Source organism: Juglans microcarpa x Juglans regia, chromosome 4D (assembly GCF_004785595.1).
Source record: "Juglans microcarpa x Juglans regia isolate MS1-56 chromosome 4D, Jm3101_v1.0, whole genome shotgun sequence".
Taxonomy (NCBI): domain Eukaryota; kingdom Viridiplantae; phylum Streptophyta; class Magnoliopsida; order Fagales; family Juglandaceae; genus Juglans; species Juglans microcarpa x Juglans regia.
In genome coordinates this window covers 29617399-29629969 of record NC_054600.1, presented here as the reverse complement: position 1 = coordinate 29629969, position 12571 = coordinate 29617399, and the positions used below count along the sequence as shown (strand labels likewise).

The window sequence follows — 12571 nt, the reverse complement described above, 5'->3', positions numbered from 1 at the left end:
TGAGTCTGTGTCAGAAAGCAAGTCCGATTCATGGAGAACTGAAAAGGGAAAATGATTTGTATAGATACATGATTTGAAAAAAATAGAAAAATATATTATATAATACTCATATAAAAAAATCTCGTTCCTTAACAGTAGATTTAAAAAAAAATAAAATAAATTGTGCATCCTAATCTTACGACTGTGTTTAATATTACTTAAAAATATTTTGATACAATCTCCCCCATTTTAATCTAAGGATGCTAAAACACGACCAGCTTCTTCTTCTTCTTTTTTATTTTTTGAGTTTATCTATATTATTAATATCATATTTCGCACACTTTTAAACTAGACTTCGACAACTCATATATTTAAAAATAAGCCTACAAAAGATAAAGGCAGAAAACAACTAAGGAAAGGTGGTCTTGAAGCCGAGGAGTCTCCAATATCAAGATTAGTAAATATTCTTTAAAATTTGTAAATAAGTGAGAGAGTCTACGAATCAAAGAGAGACTTTTCCCATACATGAGACTTGTTATTTATACCATAAGTATGTGGGATGAGTGTGTCTGTTCTCATGGAATCTATGTCCTTCATATTGTTATTTGTGTCAGAGTTTTTTAATGTGGCGTGGCTCTGCGACGGTATCATTAGTAAGGCGTATAACCCTAATAGTAGTGCCATTAATACAGCATGGTTTCCATATTTTCTTTTCCTAGCCAGTATCCTTAGTGGTCCTTCGATGTCCTTTATGTCGGAGGATCGAGGATTCTCTGTACATTACACCCATTACGTGGACGAGCACTCGAGAGCTATACACTATTCAAGGGGCCTCTAGCCTGACAAGTCTCATCCCTTCTTGTACCTCTTGCAGGTTGCATCCAAACGAGGTTACCCATGAGCCGGGTTGGAGACTTTCTTCAATCTGGGGTGGGCATTTGATCTTAGTTCCCTTAATTGTTATTTTCAGGCCCACTAAATCTAAAAGGGAGGGGGAAATCCCCTTAGACATATATTATAAGATTGTGAATGTTGCCATTATAACTTATATTTATTGATGAATTTTTATTTTCTGAAATTAAAAGATACGACACATAAAATATGCTGATCCCAAAATCAAACTCATATATCTTACGCTGTCACTTTCAATTTACTATTTTTTCTAAGTAATGCGAAGTACAAGTCTCAAATAGACAAACTTTATACAAGTCATTTGTAAAAAAGTGAATTCCACTAATAAAACAATGGTTTTTTTACTTTTATTTTAAGTGGGGTCCACTTCTTTACAAAGACTCGTATGGAGTTTGTTTATTTAGAGTTTGTACAAATCATTTCTCAATCCTATCATATATATATATATAAATATTATAGCGGAAGAACCACACTGTTTTAGTCCTCCTTATGAGCTTTTATCGAAATAGGATAAAACAACTCTGTTTTCAATTAAAAATTATCAAGACTTTAGAATAGTATCCATTTAGAATCAAATTCAAAATTATTTTATGAAGCCCACAAGTTGGATTTAAATAACTGTAAAATTCAAAATTATGAAATTTTTTATTTTAATAAAAAAATCTAAATTATTGAATGAAAAATAAATACACAAATAAACAATAATCCAAAAAAAGATTTGGCCAAAATCAAAATCACTTCCAAAACTTGAAGTAAAATATTTACTAACAAGACAAAAATAAGCTTAAATATATAATTTGAGGGAAAATAACTAATATTGCTCTATTTCAAGGAAAATATTAAGTTTTTCTTTCCATATTTATATAGATTGATCATCTTTTTAAAGTGGTACTTTAACGCAATCAACATAGAATCTAAACATATATATCCAGTGTCAATTTGAGTTTGCACCGTTCTCACTGAGTTAGAGAGAATTCGTCTTTAAATTCTAAACTTTATTGCCTAGATCTTTTGGATGTTCACTTACACCAATCTTTTTTTTCTTTTGCTATATCATCCCGATAATCGTGAAAAAACTTAAATTGAGATGCTCGGCTCAAAATAAAATAATATTGACCATCTTATACTCAAAAAATAAGTTTCTCTCCCACGTCACAAATCCAAAATATATCATATATTTTGTATAGGAGAAATTGAAAAAGAATCCTCAACTAAAAGAAAAAACATAGTTACTTATCTCAAAAGTTGTTTCATAATCTTCAAACTTCAAAACTTCACCACCATTTTAATTTTTCAATTTTTTTTATGTTTTTAATAAAAATAGTTACATTATCCACTAGGTATCGTTGATTGGTATAGAATTTTGCCTCATGAAAAAAGGTGCATCCTCAAACTCTTTTTATCAGAGTAATAAATGCACTCAACCTCATGTAATAAATCAATGAAACTTTCAGCCGGTATCATAATAGAAAACTCATGCAGATTCACTCTAAAATCGAGGTCTCCATAACACTCGTCCCGACCATGGTACTTTTGAAATAGAGCATGATTGTGATGGGTTCTCAAAATTGGAATCGGAATCGTAATCTTACATTTCACGATCATTGATATCTTACGCTGTTAGACGCCGAGCTCTACAACCTATCCTTTAAAATCTTCAATCATTACATCTTGAATGCTACGATCATGGTAAGAAACATCCTAGTTCGTAACCTGCCCACAACAACCACAGCCACTAGCCATGGAAACTAATGAGATATCACCCCCAAAAAAATGCTAAAGCTCTTATGTCAACTAGCGCTAAACATAATTTAGATTAATTTTAACAGTTAGTTTCAACAAATAATCAAGGCAAAAAATATAAGAGAATCATCTAAAATACAGATAAGACAACTATGTTTTCGATTAAAAATTATAAAAATTTCAAAATAATATCTATTAATAGTAAAATTTGAAATTATTTTATAAAACCCACAAACCAGAGTTAAATAGCTGCAAAATGAAAAATATAAATTATTGTATAAAAAAATAGATAAATAAAAAATAATCTTAAAAAAATTTGGCTAAAATTGAATTGAGAATCACTTCTAAAACTTGAAACAAAATGTTTACTAAAAGATAAAAATGAGAGTACATATATGATTTAAAGAAAAATAACTAATATTATTCTAGTACTCAAAGGAAGATACACAAACGTTTTTATCTTATCTCATCTCATCATTATAATTTTTTCAAATTTTTATATAAAAATATAATAAACAATTTAATTTTTTCAAATTTTAAAATAAAAATAATACGAAAAACTTATATTAATAATATTTTATTTAATTATTATTCAAAACATTTCATCTAAACTATCTGTACAAACCCAATCTAAGTTTTTCATTTCATATTTATATATATTTTCTTAAAGTAACACATCAACGCAATCAACGTACATATGAATATATATATCAATATTTATGTCTTAAAATCTGTTTGTATTTATACCAATATTTATAACAATATTAATAACAAAAAACTCAAAGTATAATAATTTAATTTTTTAAAAATATAGGCATTCATAATTGTTACGACACCTTTATTTCGATCTGTCACTTCGATAGGAACTCAATTCTACTCAGTTTTGGTGGAGTAGGAGACAAGCGCAACTAGGCCGTCCTTTGAAATATCTAGGGTTCATGACTTCATTCGCATGCTCCTCGAAGAGGCCAGAGCGAGCAGCGTATCACATTAATTACGAATGCTTTTTTTTTTTTTTTTTTTTTAAAGGAAACGAATAACATCTTCTTAGGTTCGTTTGAATTCATACAACATTGTTACATCTCATTAATCTCATTTTATTTCGTCTTATTTTATTATACTATTATAATTTTTTAAAATTTTTATAAAAAATAATTTAATTTTTTTAAATTTTAATTTAATTTTTAAATTTTAAAATAATAATAATATTAAAAACAATTATTCTAATAATATTTTTTTTTAACTTTTAATTTTTATTTAAAATCGTCTTATCTCTTCATTAATTTCCTCTACAGCGAAAAGGACAAAACCATAACGATCGCTCCGACTCGCATTCAAGAATCAAATTTACAAAAATGTACGTGATAATCTCATTATAGACGAATGTGGCCTGTTAGAAAGTAAAGGAATCAACTTGCGAAATAAAAAGATTTTTTTTTTTTTTTCAGATCTCTAAAAGATTTTCCCATATTTAATTTGCCTGTCCTACAATACGCAGGTTTGTTTGTACTATGAGTCAGCTTGGAAGTTGACGTTCATGAGTAATTACATTTATGCAGAACCTTAGCTAGCTGAAAGTCCTTGCATGCAAACAGCTACCCGTTTTATTAATAGCTGAAAGTCCAATGATCTTTCGAGCTTTTTTAATTATATTATCGCAAATATGAAAACAACTGAACATAAGTATTCGAGGACATGAAAGCCTGCAAAACCAAGTCCAAAATATATATTAGTTATTTAATTATTTAATTTACTTTTTAACAATATTATCCAATATTATGTATCAAAGCAATACTGAATTATACAAGATCAAAGACCGCGTGTAAGTCAAGTATAAATTAATTATTTTAAAAATTATATTAGAACTCAATCTTAAAAAAGAAAAAAAAATCACTTAAAATACATCTCATTTTTTTCTAAAATAAAACTTTCAGACCCTTAACCTTATACACGGATAATTTCCTCCAATTAATCTAACTATAAACCTTAGATTACTTTCATTTTCTCGTCTGCATGCGTCCTCTACGAATATAATTTTTCCTAAAGGCTGGTGCGCAAACTGCAAAGCATAGCCGGCGGCTCCAGGACAAATGGTATCGGATCATTAACTCGTGGCTGAACTTCTTTTCGACCCTCCTTTCGAAGTCTCTCATGCATTGGGCCAAGGCCAACCTAGTGCCAGCTGCATGCACGACCTCAAACCTCTCTACCTACTACTACCATAAAACCATAGTAATTTTACCTTGCTTTCTAGGGACGAAAGTCCTAAACAAGTGGGTGCAGTAATTTGGTGACGTGTGACTTGAGTCTTACCCTACGCAGTGTCCTACAAACACGTGTTCCCTGAGGAAAACCCTAGTATTTGACTGCTTAATGTCTTCCTTAAACACCATTGGAGACGGAACGAGGACAAGAGAAAACTAGCTATTCTAATCGATCCGTTCTAGAAAGCCTAATGGAACACAATAATTAGTGGGGTGGCGAATAGTTCAATATAGGTTTCTGTACGTAGTTGGGCTCATGATGCTCACGTGACTAGCTTGGCTTTTATTTTCTCAATAGTTTATTCTCACATAAATTTATTTATTTATTCATTTTTCCCAATGGCTCACCCAGAAGCTAATTAACTAGGTCCTGATTGATGATCTTTAACGAACTTCAAGTCCATCAGGGATTGTACGTTTAGCTCAGACAACGAACAAAAGTCCGAGGGTTTGTTTGTTTGGATGAAGAGACATGATTACATTCGTCTAACTAACGCTCGAAGTTTGAGGAAGAAACTAAATATATTGTTGCGTTTCCAATAAATGGAACACAATGCGTAGGGAAGTACGTATGATGGAGAGACGATGTAACATGATGTGTTGGTCTGTTATGGTTTTGCTCGCAGAAAAGTAGGTCAAAGATATGTATCGTGTAGGGATAGTTTAGTTTAATTTAATTTATTGGACATGAACCGCGAATCGATCCTCTAAAAAAATATCGTAAAAGAACAATAATGACCAACGGGTATCGATGCGAGCATAAAAAACAAGACCCTATTTTTTTTAGGGTTTTCCAGTCCGAAGAATGTGTAATCCCAAAGGCATGTCTTATCACCTTTTCTGCTTGGTCAAGATTAAAAATAAAAAAAAAGGATTAAATTCTTCAGGGAGAGAGCCACCCACCATGCCTGTCTTTGTCCTGGTCTGTAGACTGTAGGTGCATCAAGGTGGGTGTCTCCTAGAGACAACAAGATGGTTTTTGGCTGTCGTTCTTGATTTTTCTTTTTCAAGAAATATATAAATATATATATATATATATATACACCAATGGCTTGATCTGATAAATTATATCTCATTAATATTATTAAATAAACGAATTAAACTTTATACTGTTCTTATAGTCTATCACCTCAATTTAATGGTGCCATTAATTTCAATTTAATTTCTAACGTGATAAACTATATCGTATAGTCTATCACATCAGGGGACATTAAATGTCATGTATAGTATGTGCCGCTTTAATTGACATTTGTTCATTGACATTTGTTCAATCTTCTCGGCATGGCCTTGTTTTTGGAAAACGACGGTTGGAAGTTGGAACCACCATTAATCCGATAACCTAAAGAGGGGTAGTCTTTGGTTTAAAAAGATACGTTGCGTAATTATTGGATTGCTTGAAGTACAGCATAGCCTATGCTCGTGGGGGGAAAAAGCGGGGGTTCTGTGTGGCCGACCGACTCACCATATCCAATCGCGCAATTCAATTGCTGTGAGTTGTCTAAATTCTACGTAATTATTAAATGATTGTACAATATTTTCGGGAAACATTACTATCTTGCTTAGAGTCTTAGACTGTCTCTGTCGAACTTCATTTCAAGACTAGCGATGGGCAAATGCCGTAGACCAGCGAAGCCGAACCTAGCTAGCTTTTCTAGGTCGAGGATGCGGGCTCCAACAAATTCACAGATACTTTTGCAATAGACTTTTATTAAATTAAGGAAGGCCTTAAATTAATTAGTTGGAGTTTGGGCTCCACTCATGGCATCCATTAAGCATTGCCTTTTGCCGTATAGTAACGGCTCAGTACCCCACAAATAAATAAATCCTACGTACGTGACGGATCGAAGAGCTTTGAGTCTTATATGTGATGGTTTTCGCAACGAGAAGACAATACATGAGATATTAAATGCCTGAGTTTGGTAAACCCTAGAAGGTTTTTTTCACTGTTTAAGACACCCCAAGATGCTTTCACACATCATCATCATCATCTTCTTTTTTTAACATAACCGGATTGAATCCCTCTGGTCTGGGAGCACTTGGGTTTGATATATTTTGGGGCACCTTCCTCAAGACAGTGAAAAGCAAAGTTTGTCTTTATGACACAGAGCTTTGAGCGCGTGTCAATGGTGGGCGCCATTCCCAATAATTAACAAGATGATGAAGCGCTTGTAGTAAAAGGTCTGTTAGTATTAACATCTCATCTCAACTTATTTTATTATTATTTATTATTATTTATTAATTTTAATTCATAAATTTTATTATTATTCACAATTCATCTCAATTCATATTCGAATCCAAACAATACCAAATCAATTCCTAATCAATCGAGAGGTTAATACCTCATGATTCTACGTAATTTGTATACATTATTCAACACATTTGTTTAATGCTTTCTGATCTCATCCATCCAACAACTTGAATTAATCAAAACATATTGTCACATGCAAAGATAAAAAAAAAAAATGGCAAGATTGATTAGTTAAATGATTAATGGGGATTCTTATGTTCACATATCTTTGAGATCATAGCTAATTGTATGCACGATTATCGAATATTCGCACGCATATGGTTATACTAATGACTTATATTTCTTTTTTAAGCATTGAGCTGCAACCCAGCATGTGAGGAGATCTTGGGATTGAATCCCTCTCTCACAAGCTATATATGTGACAGCTTTTTTTTCCTATTTTTTTTTCGCTTTTTCCACCTTGCTTGATCCAATCTTACTTACCGAGAAATTTAGAAAAAAACAACATTTTTTTTAAGGGTATTATCAAGGTGTTACACGATGGTTTTGTTTTTGTCTTTGTTTTTTTTTTATTCCTGAGCAGGTACATGCAGGGTTTATTTTTTTAAGAATTGGGTATATAAACCATGATGAACATCGACGTAAGAGATTATTTCGCTTGACTTGGTGAATATTCGTAGTTTGTGTCTTATATGTATGCAAGTAAAACGTCACACATGATGAGTGTCGATCGATAATCTAAAGAAAGCAAACTGTAATTCTAGTGTACATGCATGCACTCGTTGTGATCTGGTCCTGTGAGGCTAGCTGCGACTTTCTATGCCTAGCTGCTTGTATGTATTCCAGAAAGGATCTTGGCCAGTTAGACGCATTAAATTTGTTAATGACTCGAGAAAAATGGTAGAAGCGTTTTACAAACCAAGTACTCAAGTTAATACAATGGTTTTAGGTTTACAATTAGCGACTAGCGAGTGGTCTCAAGCAAGAGACAAGAGGAGTGGAGCTAGGAGATTAAAATAGCTTGATTTAATTAAAAAACAGTTATCTAAATTACACAAAATGAATATATATATATATATATTAAAATACTATATACTATACTATAATATCATTTCTACGTAACGTAATCGATGCGATAGTTACAATTTATCTTTGATTATTTAATATTTAAAAAAGAATTAATTTAATAGTCAATAAGTGATATCACGTTAATATAGTGCGAGGAATATACAATGAGAATATAATATACGATATATTTTGTATATATATATAAATGGCATAAAGGGTCCTGATATTTGCTGGCCTTTGTGGCTTGAGTAAGTTTTATTTATTTTTCTCAAGCGTAGAGAACAAATAATTATTTCAATTCATCATGGCAATATAACCTAAGATGGATTCTCAATGGGCCTAAACTCAAACCCACTTTTCTGTTCTAATCCACTTGGGCCCTAGAAAAAGGAGTAGCCTAGCACAGCAGGATGTGGCATTCGGCCCATGTGGACGATGAACCCAGGCTCGCTTTTGGTATAGGCTGGGCTGGCCCCTTGTAACTTGTTTCTAAATATGCATGTGAGCCCGCGCCCATTCTGAAAGTACTAAGTTCGAGTAGACTCCTGGTTCCAGTTAACTTTTGCGTTGACTATGTCTGTGTTTTCGAACAAGCCCTAGGTAGCTTTTATTAGACTCGTTTTTTTTTTCCTAGGGTTTTAGGGTTTTTCAGTTCTTGAGCTTGGGAGCTGATCAATGGACTCTGATGAAGCGAAGCTCTTCGTCGGAGGAATCTCTCGGGTGACTAGCGAAGACACTCTGAAAAAACATTTCGGCAAATACGGCACCGTATTGGGCTGCTCCATAGCGAAGGACCGGATCACCAAGAATCCCAGAGGGTTTGGATTCGTTTGGTTCTCTGAATCATCTGCAGCTGATAAAGCTCTTCATGATCCCCATGTTATTCTGGGAAAGACGGCAAGTTCATTCTATTTTGTTGTTAGCCTTTGTCTTTAGAGAAGATTTGAAACATTTTAATGTTTATACCCTGTTTCTTTGCTGAGAAAATAGGTATAATTTCGAACGCATTCGAATAATTCTGTAGGCTCCGTTAAGTTTTTTATTCACATTTTACAAGGGCCTGCTAGTGGCCGAAAAAACAAAAAAGTTTGTTAGTGATACTACGAATTTCTCATTTTCTTAAATCGTTCGAAATAAGATCTCCCATTTTCTTCTTCAAATATAATAATTACGTTTTACTGCCTTTAATTTCCACCTAATTCTTCAATTAACCGTCAAACTAGAACAACTATACTATATATAAATCGAAGTTTCTGTTTTGGCATTACCCATAATCTCTGTTTTCAGCTAATCCCGTCTGTTAATTTCGATCACTATCTTGGGGAAATTAGTAAATTTTACGGGTGTTATAACTGTTATAGTCTAACTTAAAATTTGAGAGTGCTAAATTTGTATAGTAAAATGTAACATAAAAAGAATCGGATTTTCTATTTGGAAAATAAGGTCCTCTCTTCCAACCTTAATTAGTCGGGATAATAGAGTTTAGCGCCAAAGTGTGAAGCTTTTTTCGCTTGGAAATTAAGATACTCTCCCAAACCGATTTAGTCCAGATGATTGATTTCAGTTTAGTGCAAAGGAGTAGGGCATTTTTTTCTATTGTTCTTTTCTGTTTTTGTTTGTAGGATTTCTCTCCTTTATTACAGTACATCTTCCTAGAAACTAAACAGCACTTTGATATTTGCATCTATTTTCTTGGTTGTTTGATTTACTGTTAACTTTTCATGATCTTTTTAGGTAGATGTGAAAAAAGCCATACCCCGGAGTGAACAACAACAGCATCAAAACCAACAACAGAATAGGGGATTGAGTAAGAGTAGTAGTACTGACAATGGCGATAATCAGTTTAGGACTAAAAAGATTTTTGTAGGGGGTTTATCAGCTAGTCTAACTGAGGAAGAGTTTAAGAATTACTTTGAGAGGTTTGGTAAGGTAACAGATGTAGTCGTGATGCATGACAGCACAACCCATCGGCCTAGGGGCTTTGGCTTTATCACCTTTGATTCAGAGGAGGCTGTGGTGAATGTTATGCAGAATAGCTTTCATGAGCTGAATGGTAGGCTTGTGGAGGTCAAGAGGGCGGTGCCAAAAGAGGCAAATAATGGTAGTGACAATGGTTTTAACATGAGAATTGAGGGTAGAGGAGGGCCTCCTGGCAATTACCCTCCTTATAGTCCCGGATACTGGATTCTCCCAGGTTATGCACCTTTTCCTGGGTTTAACAGTGGTGGAGGTTCTCTTTATGGAGCAGGCATTTATGGTGGTTGGTACCCTACAGGTGGATCTGGTGGCATTGGTTCTGCTGTTGCTCCATTTGCCCCAAGAAGTTCTTGGTATGGCCCCAGGGGGAGCATTGGCAGGGTGTTCCCATTGCCTCACAGCAGTGGTTCTATTTATGCTGGGTACTTGAGTGGTGGGGCTGGAGTTATGGGTATGGCTGCAGGTGGGTACAATGGGATTGTTGGACAGAGTGAATTGGAAACTGAATCTGGTTCTTGGTGGCAATGAACGTGTTCCAGTTGATATTACACCACTTTGTGTTGAAGGGGTAAAGTTGGACGCATTCTTTAGGTTTGAAGGGAAGTGATGGTGCTACTTTTAGCGAGAAACTAAAGTAGTCAGGATGGATGATTTGAGCCTAACCCTCTCGGTAATTGTAGCTAATTCTAATTGAATTCTCTGCACCTTTTAACTTGTTTGCTGGTGGGGCTAGGTGGTAATTATCATTCCCTTTTGTTGAAAGTAGATCACCATCATTCTTTCATTTGACATGCGGCTTGCTGTGTTTCATGTGTAGCTTATATGATATGCATTGGTACAGGATTAAGTTTTCTGTAATATAATGGCTTTCAAAATTCATTCTTTCTGTGCTGCTCCTCTTAGTACATGCTAGAATAGTAGTTGGCAGAAGTTGCATCCAAAGAACGTGCATTCTCTTAATCTTTTGTTCTGTCTGTGTATTTGACCCTCATAGAAGAACAAGTGGTGAGAGAGAGAGAAGGAAATGGCAGAGCATTAATTATCCTTTCAAAACACATCCTTCTTGCTCATGAGTTTTATTGGCTCTGTACTTGTTTTTGTTACTTAGAGAAGATCATGCAGGAAAAACTGCCTCAGTTATGCATGTGCAAGGTGTTACTAATATAAAAGGGGATAGGATTCCTCTGTTGGGTCCTGATTTTTACTCCATTGTGTTGTATCTTTCCTAAGTTGCATCACCTTCTTGAGGGTGAAAAAGGGCTCTTATTTACAGTCTTTGATCTCCGGCGTTCATATTTGCAGTTGGAATTGTGATAATTATATGTAGAATCAAACCCTGTTCAGTGATGCTTTACATTTCAGGGTTTCCTGAACATGAGTTGGGATCTAAACTTCTCATCCCTCTTTGCTCTATTCTTAGAAGTATAAACTGTATCTTGAATTTAGGATGCATTTGGATGTGAGGGTTTAAAGGCAAGGCATTTGAGAAGCAACTTTTAGTATCAATAGCCTGATGTGAATTTCAACATGATTAATTTTTCATTATAACAGAAAAAGAGAGATTTTGTTCATACAAATCACTTTTGTTATAAATTTGAATAACATCTCATACCTAGTCCTCATAAATCGCCATCAATGAGTCTCATCAATATGCAAATTGTGTACTGTCCATACTCCATTCAAGCATTATAATATAAAATGTTTGAAATACAAATCATCCTATTCAAATGCTGCTATCCCCTTGAACATATGATGGGGAGTATTGGGATTTGATGCAATTTTGTGGCACGCTTATTGGTTTTTGCTGGTCACTATATTTACTTGCATTCTTTATCTGTGCATATTGTATGGCATATAGCATTATTTCTTTTATACCGTATAAATATGGCCTTGGTAGGATTATGCAATAAATTTAGACCATTCCAGTTGGGTTATCTTATAGAATCTAAATAAAGAGGAGAGTGTTTTCCTTTTGAATGCCATTAGTCACCGGATCAGACGACATTTTCTGTGTCTATTATTTACTTCATTGGGTGAATGAATCTTATACGGGTGTCTGAGTTATATTTACCTATCGGAATTAGGAATCTGGTCTCCTAGAGTTCAAGCAGGAACTCTAGGTTGGAGTGAGATAAAAGACACAAGGTATGATTCCTACATTATGTATTGAGATTTAATGTTATTTGCTGGGGAAACAAAAAAAAAAAAAAAAAAATGGTGTGGGGTTCACACACCGCATATCTATTTCGACCCCTGGCCCTTGAGTTAAGGTGGAGTTTCTAGGTGATCATAATCCCAGAATGAATTGATAGTAATATCTGTTTTTGTTATCTCAGCAAAGCATAAGCTACGTAACAATACTTTATTAGCGACCCCTGAA

The 12571-nt window shown here is 34.0% G+C and overlaps 1 protein-coding gene across 1 annotated transcript; it reads left to right on the top strand.

Moving 5' to 3' along the window:
• The first annotated feature begins 8735 nt into the window (after positions 1 to 8735).
• LOC121260601 (heterogeneous nuclear ribonucleoprotein 1-like) lies at positions 8736 to 11070 on the top strand. Its single transcript, XM_041162542.1, has 2 exons — positions 8736 to 9111; positions 9949 to 11070. Exons 1-2 carry the CDS (start codon positions 8890 to 8892, stop codon positions 10717 to 10719), a joined length of 993 nt encoding a protein of 330 aa, XP_041018476.1. The 5' UTR covers positions 8736 to 8889; the 3' UTR covers positions 10720 to 11070.
• Positions 11071 to 12571: the final 1501 nt, after the last annotated feature.

What these genes read in the sequence shown, in the direction of transcription:
- LOC121260601 (XM_041162542.1), top strand. Translation starts at nt 8,890, where the DNA reads ATGGACTCTGATGAAGCGAAGCTCTTCGTCGGAGGAATCTCTCGGGTG. An exon ending in ATGTTATTCTGGGAAAGACG is followed by an intron (nt 9,112 to 9,948) that starts GCAAGTTCATTC and finishes TGATCTTTTTAG; the next exon opens with GTAGATGTGAAAAAAGCCAT.